The sequence below is a fragment of the Macrobrachium rosenbergii genome, chromosome 40 (assembly GCF_040412425.1).
Source record: "Macrobrachium rosenbergii isolate ZJJX-2024 chromosome 40, ASM4041242v1, whole genome shotgun sequence".
NCBI lineage: Eukaryota > Metazoa > Arthropoda > Malacostraca > Decapoda > Palaemonidae > Macrobrachium > Macrobrachium rosenbergii.
The window spans coordinates 23,205,166-23,230,165 of NC_089780.1; the positions used below are offsets into that span (position 1 = coordinate 23,205,166).

Sequence of the window (25,000 nt, forward strand, 5' to 3'; positions counted from 1 at the left end):
AAGTTTAAAAGGGCGTTTAACTGTCACCCTGGGTATAATTTTATGGGTATGTTTATCACTAAAACTTCCGCGTAAACAGTCGACACTCGTCTGCCACGTTTTGTTTACGTCACACAGTGACGTAGGGAGAGGAGCTGAGTCTGTGATCTCCAGAAAGATGCTGTTCGGGATTTTCACCTTCCGACCTCATTTGTGATACTTTTTATTTGATAGTTTAAAACAGAATAGAGTAGAATATAGAATTTAGGCCATAGGCCAAGCGCTGGGACCTATGGGGTCATTCAGCCCTGAAAGGGAAACAGAGGAAAGGAGATTTGACAGGTTTAACAGGAGGAAAGCCTCGCAGATGCACTATGAATCAATTGTCAAGAGAGGGTGGGAAGTAAGATGGAAGAAAGAGAATATGAACGGAGGTACAGTCAAGGGAACGGAAGGGGTTGCAGCCAGGGGGCGAACCGACGCTGCAAAGAACCTTAAGTAAAGCCTACAGTGCACCGCATGAGGTGCACTGACGGCACTAACCCCCTACGGAATTAACAGTCTTACTTCCTGTTAATTCGCCTTTGAAAACGAGGCAAGTTAAACGTTTTGGATGACGCAGAGGAAGGCAGAGAATCCCACATTCTGAGTGGAAATGTTTAAAACATTTTGCTGAATAATCCTCAAAACGATACACAAACAGGAATTTATATATATATTTCATTTTATTGCATGCACGATTCTGTCACCGTATGGGAATTTATTTTGACGTTGGGTAAAATAAGGGATGTATTTCGGAGTGCTAGAGCTAAAATTTGAAATATAGGAAGAGTGGTCACGAATATTCGTGTCGTTTTAATGTAGTGCAGATCATCATGTTTCTTTGTGCAAAAAACATTAAAAAATATTTTAAAATGCACCCTGGATGGAACAGTTAGATTTAAAATGAAAATGAAATAAAAAAAATATCAATATGAAACGAAAGAATGATATAAATGTAATTTATAATAACTTGTATTATTACAAGTTTAATTTAAATCCACTGCAGTTTGAAAGCTAAAATATTCTGGTCAACAGGAATATTCACAATTCCCCTCCATGATTCCCCAACACATTCATCCACCTCCCCAAAGCACTTCACAATTCCCCTACATTATCCCACACCACATTCATTAATTTTCCCTAACCACGTCAAAATTCCCCTACACAATTCCCCACCAAATTCAACCATTCCCCAAAGCAATTCACAATTCCCCTACATAATTCCCAACCAAACTCAACCACTTCCCCAAAGCACTTCACAATTCTCCTCCACATTCATCCATTTGCCAAAGCACGTCACAATTCCCCGGCATAATTCCACACCAAATTCAACACTTCCCCAAAGCACGTCAAAATTCCCCTACACAGCTCCCCACCAAATTCAACCACTTCCCCAAAGCACTTCACAATTCCCCTATAAAATCCCCCACCACGTTCATTCATTGGACCAAAGCACGTCACAATTCCCCTACACAACTCCCCACCATACTAATCCACTCCCTAACGCACGTCACAATTCCCCTACTTAATTCCCAACCAAATTCAACCACTTCCCAAAGCATGTCCTAATTCCCCTACATAATTCCCCAACACCCGGACACTCAACTCGAGTGTTTTCACGCGAATATCGTAGTCAACAGGACCTCTTCATGTATCAGAGAGAGAGAGAGAGAGAGAGAGAGAGAGAGAGAGAGAGAGAGAGAGAGAGAGTTCGCTTATCGAATCTGCCACATCTTTTATGGTCAAATGTTTATACAATACCCTTTCCTTTCTTGGACTTTGTTTCAACTGCACAGTGATCTTATTAAAGTGAGGAACAGTCGTTTCTCTTACACGTGTACGGTATGTGAAGATGAGGAGAGAGAGAGAGAGAGAGAGAGAGAGAGAGAGAGAGAGAGAGAGAGAGAGAGAGAGAGAGAGAGAGAGTCTCTAGCCTTCTACATAAATTCTGAGCGACAAAATTTATGAAATCCAAAGATTTCGTCGTATCAACAATATTTCTATGAACTAGAGACAGAATCATGAACACAAATGAGAGAGAGAGAGAGAGAGAGAGAGAGAGAGAGAGAGAGAGAGAGAGAGAGAGAGAGAGAGAAATTCTCTAGCCCTTTTATATGAATTTTGATGTCCAAAGATTTCTTCGTATCAGCAATTAGGTTTCTATGCACTAGAGACATACGCATGAACACAATGAAGGAGAGAGAGAGAGAGAGAGAGAGAGAGAGAGAGAGAGAGAGAGAGAGAGAGAGAGAGAGAGAGAGAGAGAGAGTCTTTAGCCTTTTATCTGAAAGCTGAGCAACAAAATTTATGATGTTCAAATATTTGGTCATATCAGCAGTTAGGTTTCTATGAACTAGAGACAGACACGAAGAGAGAGAGAGAGAGAGAGAGAGAGAGAGAGAGAGAGAGAGAGAGAGAGAGAGAGAGAGAGAGAGAGAGCATTAGGACGTTAGATACATTCACGCAAAACGGCAAAAAATATAGATATTTTACATCTTCCTCTACGCCTTAACAAAAAAAAAAAGTCCTATTTATTACAACAGTTACAAAAGCATTGCGCTGCATTCTCAACCTCTATTTACAATTACGTTAAATAATTTCTAAATACATTACATACCATATAATTAAAAAAAAATAATTCAAGTCAAGAATCAAAATATACAAAACACCAAGAACAATCAACAAAAAATGATTAATTTCTCTCATTAAACAATTCCCCTAACAATACCTTTTTTTCCTTCAAGCATTTCAAATTGGGCTCTCTTATTCAGTGGCCGTTCTGACTAATCCATTGTATGCTAATACAACAATGGACAAATCTGAGAGAGAGAGAGAGAGAACTCATATAAAAGCACTCCCCTATATGCAAATGGAAGAGAGAGAGAGAGAGAGAGAGAGAGAGAGAGAGAGAGAGAGAGAGAGAGAGATAACGAACAAATCTTTACAAAACATCCCCTCTTACTTAACAAATCCTATAACAGCACTTCCGGCATGCAAACGAGAGAGAGAGAGAGAGAGAGAGAGAGAGAGAGAGAGAGAGAGAGAGAGAGAGAGAGAGAGAGAGAGATGGCCAAACCTTTGCACAATATTCCCTCTTACTTAATAAACTCTATACAAGCACTTCCCAATATGCAAGAAAGAGAGAGAGAGCAGAGAGAGAGAGAGAGAGAGAGAGAGAGAGAGAGAGAGAGAGGGGGTTACTCACATCAAGCAAAACAATAGGACAAAAGAACAATCACGTTTAAGGTTTTGAATAAGACCCTATATACAAGCAACCCCTTAGTTGGCAACATCGCCCTGGGTTTACGAGCGGCTGCCTTTCGCTTATAAAGACCACAAGACGAAGAAGTATTAAGTCCAATAAGTATCAAGTCCAATAAATCACCTTTTTCCAAAGGCCAAAAAGACTCGATGAGAATAGTTGCTATGACTCGGCCTAGTGATTAGACGGTGGGTCTTGGGGCAAGATCCCTTTGGAATAGCCGAGGTGATTCGGTCTACAAATGGTTGAACCAATAGCTGCCTGAGGTATTGTTCTTCGGGAGGTATTGCTGCCTTGAGAGAGAGAGAGAGAGAGAGAGAGAGAGAGAGAGAGAGAGAGAGAGAGAGAGAGAGATGAAAAATTTCTCTTTAAACCAAATGTCCAAGTGTTACTGTGTTATACACAAGCGGATCACCAAACGTAAGTGTGTGTGTGTGTCTGAGAGAGAGAGAGAGAGAGAGAGAGAGAGAGAGAGAGAGAGAGAGAGAGAGACGACGAACAAATCTTTGCAGAACATTCCCTCTTTCCAAATAATTCATATAAAAGCACTTTCCTATACGCAAATGAGAAATGAGAGAGAGAGAGAGAGAGAGAGAGAGAGAGAGAGAGAGAGAGAGAGCTATACTTTTAGGGATACAAAGCGATATGCATGAATTTTGGCTGTTTGAAGAGCAACTTTTCTTTAAAAGAGAAACAACCTTTCCATTTACTCCTATTTACATTGAAATTGGGATATTGCAACATAGGTCTACATAAATTTTTAAATTCATTTACTGGAAAGTAACAATTTAATTTACTGTTTACTCTGGTGCTCAAATTTGCCAAAAACAAGGGAAATTTTATTTTTGTTTTTAATGAAACTGAAAACTTTCGTCTCTGCAACTTGCAACTTTTTTCTAAAAGTTCTGGAGAGCCTACATTTAAAAACCTGTTTCTTATTAAAATCGTATTATTAATCGTATAGTTTAAATTGAAAAATAAAAATTAATTTTAATATTCCGAGCAGTCATTAGCCTAAACATTATTTTTCCTTAAACCCTACATTCTTGAGAGTACTGATACTAGTTCTATACTACTACTATAATCTTTCCAACTTCGTTCTCAAGAGAAATTTCCAGCACTACTGTTACTGCTATCACTATCACTACTATAAACAGAGCTAACTCGATCAATCTACCCCGACAGAGAGAGAGAGAGAGAGAGAGAGAGAGAGAGAGAGAGAGAGAGAAGAAGAATCCAACCCACCCCGCTAAAGAAATGGAAACATTCGAGACGAAAGAGATAGACCAATCAATCACACCCAAGATGGCGAGGCCATTTGACTTCTAAATGCCGCCAGACATCAACCCACATTCAAGCCGTGGCCATAGAGTCAGTCTCTCTCTCTCTCTCTCTCTCTCTCTCTCTCTCTCTCTCTCTCTCTCTCTCTCTCTCTCTCCGCCCACCAATTCCTCCCTTTCAACACCAGGTCTCTTTTTTTAGCCGACGTTCAGACCCTTCCGTGGTCCACCGCTAGGTCTAGTATTATAAGCCCCACTCGAAGGTCTAGTACTAGCTCCATGCTAAAGAGGATTAACCGCTCCAATAGCATTGCGATTACTGCTCAGATTCATCTTGCAGATTTATGTCTCGATAAGGGATTAGTAGCGGTTATTTTCAGCTTCATTTGCAATGTAACAATAAAGCTTCTGAAGTCATTCTTTGAAAATATCACCCCAAATTTGCGTCGATACTTAAGCGGTTTTATTTTGCTCACTAAACCATTTTTTTACAACAGCAGCTGACTTGGAGTTATTATTATTATTATTATTATTATTATTATTATTATTATTATTATTATTATTATACACATTCCTCTAGAGTCTAGACCAAGCCAAAATGGTTAGTAGCTTACTAAGCGAATTCACATCATAAAACTATAAGTCAAAAGACTTAAAAAAATCAATTTAAAAATCATTAACTACATGCATACATTAGTTTACACGATAATCCCTCCATGACCATCAGTTTTATTTGCCTAAAATGTCTATTTTTCTTCTCACTGTCCTTTCATACTGAATTCGAATACTTACCTTAAAAATTAACAATAATATTAATTTTTCAAGTCATTTACACTAATCTATGGCAACTTACCAGGGAAAATGAGACTAGATTCTAATCTCTTCTGCCTAACTTGAGTGACGATCCAGGTTCACCCATAATCCAAATAAAGTCTAGACTCTATTGCCCTCTGACGCCAAAGGGTCCAGTACACAGACACACAGTCTCTCTCTCTCTCTCTCTCTCTCTCTCTCTCTCTCTCTCTCTCTCTCTCTCTCTCTCTCTCTCTCTCCTATAAGAACGTCCTCAGGTACTACAAGACTTTTATCTCCGGAAAACACAGGACCTCACAGAATTCCTTACAACTTTAGTTGTACGTCGGTGTAGTTCACGACCTAGATACCTATCAAGTGATTCTCTCTCTCTCTCTCTCTCTCTCTCTCTCTCTCTCTCTCTCTCTCTCTCTCTCTTTGAAATGCCATAAATGTATTAGTCGATGTTCGTACTTTCTCTTAAGAATACCTGTACATTCCACAGAGCATGTTATTGCCAGCGCTCATACATATTCATGTGTATATTTCTCTCTCTCTCTCTCTCTTCTCTCTCTCTCTCTCTCTCTCTCTCTCTCTCTCTCTCTCTCTCCCAGGCGCAAAAACCTTATTCAAGTGATGATAGAAACGTGTTGCCGCGATTACTTACATACCTGTTAAAGAGTGTACATCCATGAATACATTTGTCTAATAACTGTAATTATTTTGACAGCTCCAGAAACGAAGAGGGGCTAAAAGCTATGGAATTTTGAACTTAATAATCATATATAATTTTTCGTCTTTCTCGCGCGCTGTTCACACTTCTTCTGATTATTTTCTTTACGTCTGTTTAAAATGTTTCTTTCTTGCCAACGCCAACGAGTGCTGGAAGCGGGTTTGTTGCCACCCTGTTTGTGTGTCTGTATGCGTGTGTGTGTGTATGTGTCTTATTGTGTGTTTATACGATAACCGAAGTTAAATACCTTATAATCTCATTATACAAAGCCCATGAATGCACATCTTAAAAATACCAGTGTAAATGAATTTGCACATGAATTTATTAACACTGGTATTATTAAATTTATAAAATACTGGTTATTAAAACTTATAACCTATGAGTAAACTGAACCACGCTCAAGTGAGATATTGTTCCCGCGGCGAGACCGTGAGATTACACAGACCAAATGTTCGAGACGAAACTTACGCCGAAAGCGTGAGAAGCAATACCTATGGGGACCCACCCCCCACAAGGATAAGTCAAGGTCAGTGTGAAACCGTACGGGTCTGGGCGGACCTTGAAATCGAAGAAGTAGAAGAAAGAGAAGGAGGAGGAGGAGGAGGAGGAGGAGGAGAAAAAGAGGAAGGGGGAGAAATTTAGAGAAAATTCCAAAGCTTCACGGTAGAGGGGAAGAAATGCATTAGTTGTGGACTCGTTCCCTGCGATTAATTTTATCTGCTGTTTCGACAGAGGACACAAATACTTTTGAAATATATATATGTACATATGTATACATATATATATATATATATATATATATATATATATATATATATATATATATATATATTGTATATATATATATATAGATATATATATATATATATATATATATATATATATATATATATATATATATATATATATATATAACAAGCAGTTACTTTATACCAACTACAAAAAGTAACAACGTGCTCTGGATACGTCAAGGAACGTTATTTGGTAATCTGAAGCCCACAACAATGGTCAGTGGAGAGAGAGAGAGAGAGAGAGAGAGAGAGAGAGAGAGAGAGAGAGAGAGAGAGAGCCACTGACCACAGACAACCCAGAGTGTGGTTTTGAAGGAAATTCAAACCCCGAAACACTCACAGTTATACGATTGGGATGAAGAGACAACAGAAGACTGCTTAAACTGTCTCTCAGGACTTGATCAAGGAACACGATTCCTTGCTGGAATAAGGCCAACTTAATCTAATAAAATCGATACTTTAACGGTACACTCGCAGACAAAAGTATAGGACAAACATCCTATTCTATGTTCCTAAGATCTAATCTGTATCACTAGAAAACAGCTATGACTGTTTTAATCATACAAAAAAAACTACAGTTATACAGAACTCCTAACTGATAGTGATATTTCATTGTATTTTAATGGTGCACTTGCAGACAAAAGTATAGGACGAATACCCTATTCTGTGTTGCCTAATACCTATTCTTTGCCATTAGAGAATACCAAGAATTGTTTCATAATAATAAAACTAACTACAATGATACAGAACTCCTAATTGATACAGTAATATTTCAATGCATAAAAAATGTACTTCTATTCTTCCCTGCCCAATGCCCAGTGAGGGTCACTTCTCCCCAGCCCAATTCCCGGTCAGGGTCGATGTTTTTTAATAAGGATCTTCCAACAGCTCACTTCGTAACTTGTTTTAGCAGGTATTTTAAAGATGGGTGCCCTTACTGACTCCAGCTGCGTGGAAAAATGCATGAATATGATATAAATGTGATTATTATAATCAATAGCATAGGCTGGGCCATACTGTCAATATAAGCAAAAAGGTGAACTGGACACGAACAAAGGCTGTTTCAAGACTATTGGTATCTTCATTATTATTGTTATTATTCATAATAAACAAAACATTCACAAAAAACAAACCTACAGGTCTCGGAAATCACGAAAAAAAAACGTTTACAGAACAGAATGGCATTAAAAAAACATAAACACATCACATTTACGCTGAATCTATCCCCAAACGGAAAAGCATAAAAAAAACACGTTCTACCTAAACATTCAAACAACCAAACACACACACACACACACACACACACACACACACACACACACAAGAACCAGGCGACGCCGAACAGGTATCATTATTACATAAAAAAGAAACATTACACTCCGGCTTCCAAGCCAAGATTAATCACAAGTTGATGACTTCTTATAAGAAGGAGGAGCGTCTACTACCTGCCCTGGGACATCCAATGAGAACGCTTCAAGAGAAATGAGAAATGTATTAAGTCTCTGCATGCAATTAATTGGCTTTTTTCGACTGTGAAATCAACGACTTGTTGCATTTGAGGGGGGAGGGGCCTTTAATGTCTGGAAATTTGTGCACGTTTTGGTGTACGATGATGATGATGATAATAATAATAATAATAATAATAATAATAATAATAATAATAATAATAAGAAGAAGAAGAAGAAGAAGAAGAAGGATAAGGGAAGCAAAGGAGAATTATAATCAGTGATTGTTTTGTCTTATAAAGCGTTTTATGTCATTATACTTAACATAAACATCCCAAAATCGTCCTGTTCTTTATTACAATAATAATAATAATAATAATAATAATAATAATAATAATAATAATAATAATAATAATAATAATAATAATAATACGACAATGCCAAAAACTTGCCTAAACTAATTCAAGTTCGCACTGAAAGCGTTTTTTAAACACAAAAACTTCAGTACTGCTATATTTCCCAAAATCATTAATAACGACTACTTTCTCCCAACAACACTTTACAAAAAAATGTTTCAATACTGCTATATTTCTCAAAATCATTATTAACGACGACTTTCTTCCAAAAGCACAGTGTAAAAAAAAACTACAAGAACTAACTACATCGTCCAGAAGGCGTGTACCGACGGAGGCGAAACGCTGTGACAAGGAAGGAACAGAATAGTTTTGGCGACCGTCGCGTCGCGTCAAATTGGACCGGAACGCGACGATACCTTCCAACTCTCTCTCTCTCTCTCTCTCTCTCTCTCTCTCTCTCTCTCTCTCTCTCTCTCTCTCTCTCTCTGCTTATGGTGTCCGTGTCAATTTCAACCTCAAGAATCCCTTATGGCGGCGCCATTAACCATCCACTTGCATTCGATTCGCTGGGTACGTCAACAACAACAATCCCTTTCCGCTTATAACCGCCCCTCTCTCTCTCTCTCTCTCTCTCTCTCTCTCTCTCTCTCTCTCATCCTTCATTATACGATCCATTCTGTTACAGAATAAACGAAATAAATAAATAAACAAATAAACAAAAATAGAAAAATATTTTTTTATTTACTAAAGGAGATCCATCCAAGTCCTGAAATGTACCGAAAAAAATATATATATGATTTTCTTCTCTAATATATATATATATATATATATATATATATATATATATATATATATATATATATATATATATATATATATATAAAATATTTATTACAAAATAAATAAATACCCATATAAAACCATCGAAAAATATTTTTTTATTTAGTAGAGGAAAGAAATCTGTCATTCCATTTGCTTATTATATATAAAAAAACCTTCATCTTTCATAATTCCTAATTACATACAAAAAAAAACCCATTCTTCATTACGATTCAGCTTTCGTGAAACAAACCCCAATTAAGCCAATTACCATCTATCATCCTGCTCCCTTTTCAATTGAACCTCATTGCTCACTGCTGGGACAGAAAAAAAACACGCACAAAAAAAAAAAACTATCATTCTGCCCATACGATCGCGCAGACAGACACGAACCTGTCCGTCCAGAGTGACAGACGGACTGATGGATGAGACGCCGTTCCCGTTTGAGAGAGAGAGAGAGAGAGAGAGAGAGAGAGAGAGTCTCGTGGGTACGTCTGTCCAATATGATTTGAGGGCAGGAGTCTCCTCCTGGTGGGATGGTTGTGCTGTTGTAATTCTTATGAGAGATGCCTCCTTTGTCTTCAGTCTGACCACTCTGTCTTCAGTCTGACCGCTCTGTCTTCAGTCTAACCACTCTGCCTTCAGTCTGACCACTTTGTCTACAGTCTGACCACTTTGTCTTCAGTCTGACCACTCTGCCTTTAATCTGACCACTTTGTCTTCAGTCTGACCACTCTATCTTCAGTCTGATCACTCTGCCTTCAGTCTGACCACTCTGTCTTCAGTCTAACCACTTTGTCTTCAGGCATTCTATAAGAGAGGCTTGCCTGGCAAGTCCATACTTCGATGAATTTTTTAAAAATTCATTAACAATAACAATAATCAAAGTTCTGCCGAAGACGGAAATGACAAGAGAAGATAATGATAAATATTACAGTTTTCCAGGCTAACGCTTTCACCTGACTAATTAATCATAAGGTAGGCGAGGCTTAGGCCTATCGCATACTGAGAATGACTAATTCAGTGCTATAAAACTGATAAAAAATAGCGTCCCAACAAATAACGTCATTGACGATGGTAATACAATTTTGGAGAAATTAGTTTATGATTACAACGAAATAAATTATAGGCTTGATAGAACTCTTATTATGCAATGATTATATATATAATGATATATATATATATATATATATATATATATATATATATATATATATGTATGTATGTATGTATGTATGTATTATTTATACATACATACATACATATATATACATATATATACTCTTTTACTTCTCTTTCCTTTTTACCCACTTCCCTAAGACTTACGCTACGTAAGCCCATTTTAGGCTGCCTCTCCCATCGGCCTCCACATACAAAGAACACGACAACAACAAGTCGAAGAAACAACTCACCACAATGACGCCGCTACGACTGATGACGGAGGCGCCGAACCACTGCATGCTCTTGTTGTCTACCTGACGACCTGCCTCCCAGTGGTTACCTGGGGGGTGGGGGAGAGGTGAAGAAAGACATTAATGAGTGAGTGAGTTATTATTATTATTATTATTATTATTATTATTATTATTATTATTATGTCTCTGGTGGTGATGTGATCTATGGGATATTTATATACATATAAAATATTGTGGAATAAGTTATATGGCTTTCTTGCAAATATATTGAAATATTCTTGATTTTATCTCATTTTATTTTTATTTTATTGATTTTATTCTAATTATATTTATTTTATTTTATTTACCTTAGTGTTATTCTGTTTATCTTAATTCATTCTGTTTATCTCATTTGTATTTTATTTTTATTATTCTATTTGCGAGAAACCCACATAACTTACTCTACAGCGTTTTCTATCTTATTCTTCTCAGCTTAATCCTTAGTCGGGGTCGCTCAGTGATAGACAAGGGAACAGACAAAAGGACGACACAAAATAGAAACACCTGGAAAAGGCTCAGTGAAAACAGCGACCTCAACTACAGATTAAGTTGAGAAGAAGAAAATAGAAAACACTGTACAATAAGCTTTATGGGTTTGTTACGAATAACTTGAAATAATAATGTTGATTTTATAAGAAATATCATTTTGTTGATATCTTCAAAGCTAATGCCTTCAGTACTGTATATCAATGAAAATTCTGGACTTTTCTCGTTATCTGTAAAAGAGAGACATTTTACATTCCATTTGGTGTCGTCCTTTAGTCTGTTTCCTTGTCTCTCACTGAGCGACCCCGACTAAGGATTAAGCTGAGAGGACTAAGATAGAAAACGCTGTAGGGTAAGTTCTGTGGGTTTCTCGCAAATGGAATAATATAAATAAAATACAAATGAGAGGAATAGAATGAAATAAGATAAACAGATTAACACTAATATAAATAAAATAAAATAAATAAAATTAGAATTTACATACGACCATTTTAACCCGGAGTTAGCTCAAGAATTTAATGGCGATATTTGCTTGTTCCGTATAAAAATAAGCAAATTATGAACACTCAAAATATAAAGCATAAATCCTGAGAATACAATAAACTGAATTATCATTATAAAGATCACATTACTTACTTTGTTCATCATTAACCAAGAGACCTCGACGATAATGAATTTAATGAATACGTCGCTTTCCTCATTATCTGAACTTGCCAAATAAAACACGATCGACAGAGGGCCAAATGCAAGATTTGGTCGTAGGTCCTAAATTAATTAGCTGTTTGTTAATTTTTTTCTACTGATTTATATCTGTTTAATTATATATTTATTTTATTTATTTATTTAACAATTTAAATATTTATCTTTATTTATTTGATTTCATTACATGCACTTGCTTAAGTTCAGCTCTATTAACATATGGTTATCATGATCTAATACAGCAGTTTTTTTTAAATGAAATTAATGACCTTTTCGGGTTGCTTAAAGTTAATAATAATAATAATAATAATAATTAATAATAATAATAATAATAATAATAATAATAATAATAATAATAATAATAATAATAAAAGTTCCCTTTCCCACTACCAAACTTCATGAAACACAAATAATAAAGCAAACTAAATAATAATAATAATAAATAATAATAATAATAATAATAATAATAATAATAATAATAATAATAATAATAATAATAATAATAATAATAATTACGAAAACAAAGTTCCCCTTCCACTACCAAACCTTATCAAACAAATAATAAAATAACCTAAATAATAATAATAATAACAAAGTTCCCTCTCCCGCTACTAAGCCTTATCAAACACAGAGAATAAAGTACCCCAAACAAATATAAATAAAACTTTTAACTAAACACCATCTTCCCTACCACACTGCAAAATCACATCAAGCTCATTATAAACAACAGAGGACACGAGACACCTCAGATTTCGCCGGACAGGTTAATTGGGAAGTCACCTGGTCACTTTTTGTTTCAGCGCACCCTGTGTTTATCTGTGTCTTAATTTTGGTTAGGGTACTGTATTGGTTATCTGAAGTTCTTTGTTATAACTGGGGTTGACTGGTCTTGGATTCTCCACTACAACTACAACAACTGGTCTTGGCTTCTTTCCTACAACTACAACAATTGGTCTTGGATTCTTAACTACAACTACAACAATTGGTCTTGGCTTCTTAACTACAACTACAATAATTGGTCTTGGATTCTTCACTACAACTGTAACAATTGGTCTTGGATTCTTCACTACAACTACAACTGGTCTTGGATTCTTAACTACAACTACAACAATTGGTCTTGGATTCTTAACTACAACTACAACAATTGGTCTTGGCTTCTTAACTACAACTACAATAATTCGTCTTGGATTCTTCACTACAACTGCAACAACTGGTCTTGGATTCTTAACTACAACTACAACAATTGGTCTTGGGTTCTTAAATACAACTACAACAATTGGTCTTGGATTCTTAACTACAACTACAACAATTGGTCCTGGATTCTTAACTATAACTACAATAATTGGTCTTGGATTCTTCACTACAACTGCAACAACTGGTCTTGGCTTCTTAACTACAACTACAACAATTGGTCTTGGATTCTTAACTACAACTACAACAATTGGTCTTGGATTCTTAACTACAACTACAATAATTCGTCTTGGATTCTTCACTACAACTGCAACAATTGGTCTTGGATTCTTAACTACAACTACAACAACTGGTCTTGGCTTCTTAAATACAACTACAACAATTGGTCTTGGATTCTTAACTACAACTACAACAATTGGTCTTGGATTCTTAACTATAACTACAATAATTGGTCTTGGATTCTTCACTACAACTGCAACAACTGGTCTTGGCTTCTTAACTACAACTACAACAATTGGTCTTGGATTCTTAACTACAACTGCAACAATTGGTCTTGGCTTCTTAACTATAACTACAATAATTGGTCTTGGATTCTTAACTACAACTACAACAACTGGTCTTGGATTCTTCACTACAACTACAACAACTGGGCCTGGATTCTTAACTACAACTAAAACAACTGATCTTGGATTCTTAAGTACAAAGAGAGTATACCTTAGTTTAACCAGACCACTGAGCTGGTTAACAGCTCTCCTAGGGCTGGCCCGAAGGATTAGATTTTCTTAATTACAGCTACAACAACATCTATAGTGGTTATTTGAAGTTTTGTGTTATAAGTAGGACTGACTGGTCTTGGATTCTTCACTACAACTACAACAACATCTGCACTGGCTATTTTCAGGTCTTGTTACCACTAGAGCTGACTGGGGTTGGATACTTTGTTACAACTACAACAACAACTATAATTACAACAGTCTGCCACAATAGTTGACCCAGATGCGAATGGGTGCCAAGTTTAGCTAGGGTCAAGACATGGGCGTGGGGTTAACAACCTCAGAGATGTGCGTGGGGTTAACAACCTCATCCTTTGTGGCATATTGTAAAAATTAATAATATAATAAACATATTTACATAAAAAAATATATATATAATTATTTAATTGTGATAAATTGAGATATGTGCATTATAAATAAGAAATATCTATATATGCATCAACTAATTAAAAATTTACCTGTAATTTAGCTCAGCCAGGCCAGGTTAGGTTTCATCACATTTAACAAACATGTTGCATTTTATCTATCTATCTATCTATCTATATATGTGTGTGTATTACATATATATAAATATATATGTATATATGTGTTTGTGTACATGCATATTCTATTAAACATAGCAAGCCCGTGAAAGACACAGACAAGAACCACTACCTAATGACGAGGTAATGAGACGGAACCATTTGTCACTCGAGAGAGCAATGCATTAGGGACAACAGCATTAAGACAAACCCAGCAAGGCAATAATTACCCAGTTTGTCGAAAGGGATGGCCTCGCAATCGTCAGGAATTCGGGGGTGGCACCTGTACACCGCGCCCCCCTTCTGGATTTCGGGCTGAAGGGTCTCGGCTTCCGGGGCACCAACGAGCACCCTGAAAAAAACAAAAACAAAAAGGAAATATTAGAGGTAATATAATGGTATGTTTCTCACTTACCAACTCCTTACTAATTAAGATCGCAAGGAAAAATCTGCCATTTATAATAATATCCTGATTGTCCCAAATATGACATAAATATAAACATATGAATGTTTTTTTTTATCTGTTTACGTATTTATCAATTTGTTCGTTCGATAAATTTGTTTGTTCATCTCTTTATCATTAACTATTTGTTATTCACTCATATGAACACCATATTGTTTGGAAGGCTGAATTTCAAGTCAGTGGCCCCTGTGGTGGGCTGCTTCTATATGAAGAGGGTTCATCTTCTGAATAATAATAATAATAATAATAATAATAATAATAATAATAATAATAATAATAATAATAATAATATACTGACAAAACCCTCTATTCAACTCCTTTATTATTTGTGACATTTGTATTTAACTGAACTTATGATTTACTCTATTTTTCCTCCATTTCTTCAAATAATATTTTAGCTCTGCGGAAGCTTGCTTAATTCAGCGGAATATGTTGTTCTTCCATACAAGTATATTTGCATTTCAAATAACAGTCACAATAATCAACAACTCATAAGGAAAGGTGACTCTGACAAAAAAATCGTTCAAAAGCTGACCGTTTTCCGTTTACTTCTCAAGGCGAAGAAACATCGCCCCACCCCCCACGAAAATGGCGAGTGCCAGGGAGATATGTCCTGTCAGACAAGGGGCGGCTGCTGTAAATATTTACGTACGTCAAATAAACAACTTGTCGAGGAATATGAGAATTGCTGGAGGCATTTTCCCAATTTTTTAGCTGTTATAAATATATAATGATTATTTAATCTTATTTGTCATCGTTACTTCAAAATGTATTTGGCATTCAACTTCTTCCTAACTTATAGATTGAAGGTGTTTTCTGATTTTATTTATGATAAATATATAATGATTATTTAATCTTATTTGTCATCGTTACTTCAAAATGCATTTGGCATTCAACTTCTTCCTAACTTATAGATTGAAGGTGTTTTCTCAGTTTTTATTTATTGTAAATAAATAAGCTTTATAATAAAAAATTTATAATGATTATTTATTGTAAATAAATAATCATTATAAATATATAATGATTATTTATTTTGAATTATTATGGGTCCTTCAAAAAAGCATTTGACATTTCACTTTTTCTTAACGTGCAGATTAGCCTGAAGTGATGTTGACTATTACAGCCTCACAATTACTCCTTATACATTTACAGATATCTCACCAGCATTACGTTGGTCCACTCTACACATACTATTCTTTACCTTAACATTCCCAGCCCACAGCTTCCAACACAACCTTCACAAGTCGGTACTATTGGGTCCTTACATCTATTTCTTCTTCCTAATATTTCTGAATCTTAAACCCATCTGCTCAATCAATTTTCTCCAATTCTCAGTACATGAGCAGACCACCTCAACAAACTTGGATTCATAGTTTCAGCTATGTGACATTTTTTGTTACAAAGTCTTCATACCTCTAAAAAATTCATGCACTTTGAACCGTACATGTCCTAAATATATCAAGCAAAAGCAAAAGTGATCTTAAATATACTGAACTTTCATACATACCATTTTCCAACAACTCTTTTCATGCAATATATTCCAACTTTCAACCCCTGAAAGTATATATAATTTATATATATATATATATATATATATATATATATATATATATATATATATATACAAATCCTTTATATATTATATATATATATATATTTTCAACATTTTTTGATAATAAGTCCACCCCCTTTGTCTTTACCAGACGGACCAGAGTGACACACTAACCAGTCGGCCAAGTCTTGTGGCCGACTGGTTAGTGTGTCACTTGTAGTCCTGAGATTTTACTTATTTATTATTATTATCAAAAAATTCCCTTCCATTTCATTAAAGGACGTTTTTGATTGTATATGAATCACGGTGATGTGATAAATAGTCATTTATATATATATATATATTCAACATTTTCCTGAAATCCCCTTGTCTTTATCACACCTTGTACTCAAGATTTTACTTATTTATTATGTAAAAGATTGCTTCCATTTCATTTTTTCCACCAGCCATAGAAAAACACATTTAATGTTGGTCACTTATGTACGTCTGTCTGACATTAACTTTGCTCTCAGAGTGTAATCTGAGACTTGAAATGCACTGTCATGAAGCAAGCATACGCACTGCAAAACGTAATAATAAACATGACAATATACAAGCCTCTCTCTCTCTCTCTCTCTCTCTCTCTCTCTCTCTCTCTCTCTCTCTCTCTCTCTCTCTCTAGCACACGGAGATAAGAGCTCACAAGCCTTGCTCTTAACATCTCACCTTCTCATAAAACAACCACTTATACATTCCTCTCGCTGTCTCTGCCGTTCACTTCTAAAAAAAAAGTGGCACTCTAGGGTTGCTCAATTAGAGATCAAATTTTAACGTAACGTTTATTTGGGTGATTCTAGAACACTTCTGTATGGAGATGTATATACATGAATCAATGTCATGTCGTCTGCAGGGTGTACAAACGTGGTTATGTAAATATTACTGCGAACTGCGTCTCATAATTCCTAAACAATGGCTTCTTTCAAACGAACAAGTTAATTCTAGGTTTGGCAATGTTGGCTCTGTTTTTAGTTCCTGTATATTTCTCGCTTTTGATACCAAAATATAAGTGACCAGTTTATCTCAAAACGTGAGAAGAGTGTCAGCTAAGACAGAACGAATCAAGAAATCCGTGAGTAGCAGAACAAATAAACCTATACCAATATGTTGTGCAATTGGAACCTCAAACGTTCAAGCGAAGATGCAACGCATTACTGCCCTAAAACAATTTTCCTTGCATTTAAAAAATTTACATGCATTTATATCTATTTCCCAATTAGTTTGTTAATTTATATTTTCTTTTCTATTAACTGATCTCTTCTCTGCATTTCCTATTACCTTCTGTTACTTCTTTCAAATGAACGCCATATTCTTTGGAAGCTTGAACTTCAAGTCAATGGCTCCTGGGGCTTGTTCTGTATGAACAGGATTCATCCTCTGAATAATAATAATAATAATAATAATAATAATAATAATAATAATAATAATAATAATAATAATAAACGATGATCATCACTCTCAAACCAGAATTTGTACAAAAATAATCCAATGAATGCGGACACAGTCCCACACAGCCAATAGGACGCTAAGTGAAAAGCAATACAGGAGGGGACAAGCGTCCTAGGATCCCGAAACAATGAGCAACGACAGCTGTCAATAGGAATCTTAATAGCGGGCCCCTGTCGAGCCGTTAAGCAGCTGACTAACACCCCCTACCTTAGTTCAAGCCTGTCAGCTATCCCTAAGGATACTCCTTTACCATTAAGGATATATCTTTTACCCTTAAGGACATCTCTTTACCCCATGTGCGTAACTGTCGCCTATTTGCGTCCTATCCTTAAGGATATCCCTTTACGCAATGCGTAACTGGCGCCTATTTGTGTACTTCTATCCTTAAGGATAATCCTTTACGCAATGCCTAACTGTCGCCTATTTTTGTCCTTCTATCCTTAAGGATATCACTTTATGCAGTGCGTAACTGTCGCCTATTTGTGTCCTTCTATCCTTAAGGATATCCCTTTGCGCAATGCGTAACTGTCGCCTATTTGTGTCCTATCCTTAAGGATATCCCTTTGCGCAATGCGTAACCGTCGCCTATTTGTGTCCTTCTATCCTTAAGGATATCCCTTTGCGCAATGCGTAACTGTCGCCTATTTGTGTCCTTCTATCCTTAAGGATATCCCTTTACGCAATGCGTAACTGTCGCCTATTTTTGTCCTTCTATCCTTAAGGATATCCCTTTACGCAATGCGTAACTGTCGCCTATTTGTGTTCTTCTATCCTTAAGGATATCACTTTATGCAATGCGTAACTGTCGCCTATTTGTGTCCTTGTCTCTCAGAATATTATCCTTTCACCTAACGCGTAATTGTCACCTATTTTTGTGCTTTTATCCTAAAGGATATCCCTTTATCCCATGCGTACCTGTCGCCTATTATGCTCCTTCTATCCTAAAGGATACTTCTTTACCCTTAAGGATATCTCTTTACCCCATGCGTAACTGTAATGATTTTTAAAAGGAATTCCCAGGAAGGATTAGATATTTACACATCCTTGAAGGAATGGGGAGGACTTAAAAAAAAGTTATCTAAGCAAACGTGTTTGTATTTGCTTAAGCGTGTTCTGCACTCGAGGTCAAAAAAACAAACCTTGAATTTACTGCAAAAATATTTATATGTTCTAAGGAATTTTTTTTTTATCAAACAAAAATCTTAATTAAAAGACATAAATTTAAACCCGTTAATCAGGGCACGAGGAAGTGCAACTGCATCTTGAATCTTGACCCATATTCTTCCCTCTTCCTTCCTACTTCGTACCTGGTAAGCAAAGCCTTGATGAAATCAAAGGATTCCAGAAAGGAAATATGATAATAATAATAATGATAATAATAATAATATAATAATAATATTAATAATAATGTGATAATCCTTGATTGCTTGCATTCTTTCCCTCCTCATCTACCCTTGACTAGGCCATTAAAATCTCATTTAGAGACTTTTTTTTGTGATGATTGCGTGATGAAGCTAAGCTTGATCCACACGCGGGTGAGCACCCGCCCATCCACCCACCCACACAAACATACACACACACACACACACACACGCCAGTAGTCCACTGGGTAGGGAATTTGCCTCACAAGCAAAATGTCCCAAATTTAATTCCTGAGTGCGCCAGAATAATTTAGACCCATGTGCGTAAGCATAAAAGGAACCACATAGCCAATACAAACATTCAAATGATACGTTTGCCTACACAATATACACAACAAGCACACAAGTAATCCAACACACAATGGCAACACGAACGTTTGTTTCGTCACAAGAGATTCCTCTAATTAATCCTAAATCCACAAAGATTTAAATCCCATTTCTATCATCAGCGGATTTTAACTGCTTTAGTCGTGATGCTTTCCAACAATAAGTCGATAAGTATCTCAGATGATTCTTACCCGGTGCAAAACTGAAGTCACGTTTGTTTGCCAAGGCGATTTCACACAAGGACGAACGCGCACGATTTCAATTATGCAGCCAACGTGGGCTTCCTGATGCAAAGTCCGGCCTCAAAGGCCCCTAAAAAAAAAAAAAAAAGTCACAAAACGAGCAACCTCCTTGGGCGACACTGCCTGAACCTACATCACAAAGTCCGTCCTTTCTACCCTTAGGAAAACAGGAGGGGATGCATACCCAGCGCGACGCCACCTTAACCTACATCACAAAGTCCGTCCTTTCTACCCTTAGGACAACAAGGAGACGATCCGTAACCCGCGGTCGGTTATTGATACTGGGGACGAAAGAAATTCGCGAGAGATAGAAGAAGAAGAAGAAGAAGAAGAAGAAGAAGAAGACACAAAAATACCAGCGCAGAGAGGATGATTCGACTCGCATATGCTCCTTTTGAAGTCAAGGCCAAGGGGCTGAATAATCCCTCCCTTTCAGCCCCACCACCCAGTCAAGTTTCTCTCTCTCTCTCTCTCTCTCTCTCTCTCTCTCTCTCTCGCTTTATCTGCCGTGCCTCGTCTATGCAGATTTCAAGATGCGGATCGCTTGACAACAACGTTTATGCGGATCAGTTAATCTTTCGACAATAATTTGTTTGGATGTTCGTCAAATCTAAGGGGTGATTTAGTAATATAAATTATTATTCCCAAGCTACTTAGCACGTTTAGGTTTGTTTTGCTTATTTTTCAGTTAATTATTTGCCAATTTCATATTCATGTGATTATCTTCCCTCTTCTCTTTACCCTACTTTCACTTCTTCCACTTCGGGTCATTCCGTTCAGCAAGTGTTGAGCAATTACAATAACAATTCTAACAATGTACATTTCCTTTTCTTAGAATTTCAGTCAATTATCTACCAATTTCATCTGCATTCTAATATATATTCCTCATTTTTTACATCACACCACTCTATTCAGTCGAAAATTATTCAGCAGTTATAATAATAGTTATAATAATGCGCATATCTCATTCTCCCGATCTCAAGGCTTTCTGGGAAGTCGCCAATTGCATCATGAGATTCACGCAGCGAAATTCTGCCCAGTTTCCATGGACTCCGCGAGTGATGTTGAAAGAAAACATATTTTTTTTTTTTCTTTACATTCGTATTTTCTCTTTTAAGGCTTCTCTTGTCATTTAATCGGATGTTTTGTAAGTTATAAATTAATGAGAGGAATACATGAGGAAAAGAAAGACTTTACTATGTAGGGTTTTTTATTTGCATTCGTATTTTCTTTTTTAAGATTCGTGATTTAATCGTATGATTTTTAAACTATAAATTAATGAAAGGGATGAATGAGTCTAAGGATGCCTTTACTTTAAATGGACTCATGTTAAAGTCTTTCTGTTAGAACTTATCGGCTATAAGTTCGTACTGTCTCTTTTAAGATTCTGTCATATAAAATATAAATTAATGAAAGCAATAAATAAGGAAAAGGAGGCCTTTACTTCTTAGGGACTTATGTTCAAGTCTTTCTAAAAGAATCTTTGTATATATATATACATATATATATACATACATACATACATATATACATATATATATATATATATATACATACATATATATATATATATATATATATATATATATATATATATATATATATATATATATAAGCCCTGGAATCATTTTTAAAATATGCTGAAATCCCACAATACTCTTCTGTGCTTAGTATACTTGTATTCTTAGGGAATTTTACATTATTCACTCTCTAAATTCCGATGACTGAAAATGTTATATCATTATTTACATATGCAGACAAAGAAGCAAGCTATGATCGTTCACCATAGGAAAAGTAATCATATTCCCGGTTATATTGTTTTTTCAGTTATGTTGAAATCGCAATACTCTTCTTTGCAGAGTATGCTCGTCAACCTGGGGAAATTTAAATCACTCCTTCTCTAAGTTGGAATGTCTTAAGAAAAATCAGATACCATTATTCGAACATGAATATAAGAGAGGAACAGCAAACGATAAACACCCTCCATACGAAAGCTAATTATGGCAATCTGGTCATTAAACTAATTCGCGAATAAACTTTTATTAATACATTATGCAAGCTTACCCAAACAACAAAGGGTAACCACAGGTGCAAACTGCAAAACTGGAACAACGAACGAGACGGAGATGTACGAAGGGAACGCCACGCAATGTTAATGATTCTATCAACCAATGGGGTTGGGGGGGCGACAACACAAGGCCACAGCATCGTTTTGGGTATGACGTCACCCGTCTATCGTCGTTACGGACCATCGTTACGCGCGCCTGTATAGATACTGGACTTGGCTCTCGTATGGGAACGGTTTGCTGTAAGTACGCAGAATAAGTCAACTGCGTTTCATCTGTTAATTTATCTTAAAGGTCTTTAATCAACCATATATACACGTCACAGGGAAAAACAAGTACTTCTATACGGAACACACGTTTATTTCACGAAGGGAAGATACGGTAAGATAAGTGTGAATTTAAACGCCTGTCATCCTTTGCCTCCCTGTCTTTGACTAATTCGCCCCCCCCCCCCGCCCCGCCGCTTGTTCCTTCAGTGCATGAGTATGAAAATGACGACATATTTATTTCATCGAGGGAAGATACGGGAAGATATGTAAAAACTTGCATAACCCTTCCTTTACTTCCCAGTCCTTGACTAAGTCCCACGGGAGTATGAAAAGGGAGACAGTTATTTCATTGAGGGAAGATATGTAAAAAAAAAAGCTTTGAATAAATATCTTTCTCTACTCGTCTTCTTTTACTTTCCAGTGCTTGACCAATTCCAATCCCATCCCCTGCCCACTCACATCCCTCTACCCCCCGGGGGAGCCACGGACTACCCGACTCGGCCAGCCGGCGGCCGTCCCACAAGGCGAGGCTCTATGCCTCACGCTATACAGCGCTGATACCGCAATTTCGTGCGTAAGGAATATCGCGGCCTCCCTATCATTCGGCACGCCTCGCCGCTTAAAAAGAGCCGGAGGAATATTAGAGGGAATTATCTCTCTAATGAGAAGAAGACCGCGCGCACATCCTCCTTGGCGGGTGGTGTGAATTTAACATAAACAGCCGTGACAGTGTACTGCTTCGTTTCGCTAAAAGATTAACTGGATTACTGCATTACCCCATGCATGCTCGGTAACATTGGTATCGTTTAAGCATCCAGTTTAATAGTGCTGGAATTATAAATTAACTGAAGTGGTACAAAAGCAAATCTAGAGACAAATGTTCTTTCCATAAAAACAATCCATTCTGTAGAAAATTGTCTAGGTCATTGCCTTTTTGACTGTTCCATTAAAATATAAGTTAATAATAATAATAATAATAATAATAATAATAATAATAATAATAATAATAATAATAATAATAATAATAATATTTTTCCCTAGTTTCTCTTTCAATTACTGTCGCTAATTTTTTTTATATAAAATCATTCAAATCTCTAAAATTCTGCTTGCTATTTTTAATTCCCATCTCTGCTTACTCCATATATAATACTAACATGAATACTGATATTTTTTCCTTTCTTAGGCTCCGTAAAAGCCTCTTTACAAATCTCTGGGTCCATCTATTAAGCCCCTGTCATTCTCGAGAGCTGACAAGTCACAGAATAAAAAAAAAAGGTCCTTCGTACAAAAACTAGTACTTTTTCGGTACACAATAAGGCCCAGTTAGGCAAAACCGCGCTTGTGAAACACCAAGGTCTATAGAGTAAAGTGCCCTTACAACTGACAAAAAAGAAGAAAAAGAAGAAGCAGAAGGAGGAGAAGGACAAGAAGAAGAAAAAGGAGGAGTAGGAGGAGGAGAGGCTTCGATTTTATCAGGAGATTTAGGGAAAATGGGCTTGTTTCTGTACAAGAGCGACTCTTTCAACAAGAGGCAACTGTAAAGAATTCTGAATAATTTAGCTAACTGAAAAGGAAAATACACTCCCCAGATGCAACTGATATAATACATAGAACATTTAATACATACTTCAAGCCTTGTTAGTGGGAACTTAGCCAACAAAAACTTGAATGTGGGATAAAATGAAGAGAGAAAGTAAGAAAAGAAAAAAAGAAAGTCAAGACACAGAATTCCTTTGTCCACTAGAAAAACTTCGTCTCCTAACAACTGCATTCTTAAGGGATCTTGGCTATGAACCTTTCATTCCTTTCTTGGAAGACATCTAATACACTCTCTCTCTCTCTCTCTCTCTCTCTCTCTCTCTCTCTCTCTCTCTCTCTCTCTCTCTCTCACACACAAACACTGAGGTCACCGACCTCCCTCAACAGTGAAAGACCCGGGATCGACTCCATGGGGAGTGGAACATCGGGTAATCTGTTTCCTGGAAACTTAAGGCCATACACACACACATATACACATACACATACATCATACACTGAGGTCACCGACCTCCCTCAACAGTGAGACCCGGGATCGATACCATGGGTGAGGGGAACATCTTAGAACCTGTTTTCTACACTCATATAAGGCCCTGTTGACCTTCATAGCGAACTACGTTCTTGATGGATGCTCGACTGTGGTGGGTCGCAGCCACGAGTCAAGACAGAAGAGAGGAGCTAGCAACCTCATCCCCAAAAATGACTTCCTCGGAAATACAAAGTTAACATCCTTTGGGGCTAACACATCTAAAAAGGAAAAAGGCTTAAGGTGTAACAAAAATGTGTGAATGTCTACATGTGCAGATATACAAAATACAAATATACAAATATTCTAAAATCTTCAAGACAAAACTGAAGAGAAAATAACTTATAATCACAAACAATTCTCAGACTTCTAGCCACGAGATACCAGCCTGTCATGTATTTTAGAAATTACTCGAAAGAGAAATGTTCTACAACCCTTGAAAGACGATACAATGTTGCAGAATAATTCTCAATTACTCTGCAACGGCATCTTG

The 25,000-nt window shown here is 36.5% G+C and overlaps 1 protein-coding gene across 2 annotated transcripts in view; it reads right to left on the bottom strand.

The window, feature by feature from the left end:
* The window catches only part of LOC136826235 (integrin alpha-PS2-like), a 191,102-nt gene that overhangs the window by 113,935 nt on the left and 52,167 nt on the right, over window positions 1-25,000 (bottom strand). For both annotated transcript variants that reach the window (XM_067083328.1, XM_067083327.1), the window contains exons 2-3: window positions 14,851-14,972; window positions 10,912-11,000 (exon numbers count right to left, since the gene is read on the bottom strand). In XM_067083328.1, coding sequence (XP_066939429.1) covers window positions 10,912-11,000; window positions 14,851-14,972 — 211 coding nt within the window. The remainder of the gene's footprint in view (window positions 1-10,911; window positions 11,001-14,850; window positions 14,973-25,000) is intronic.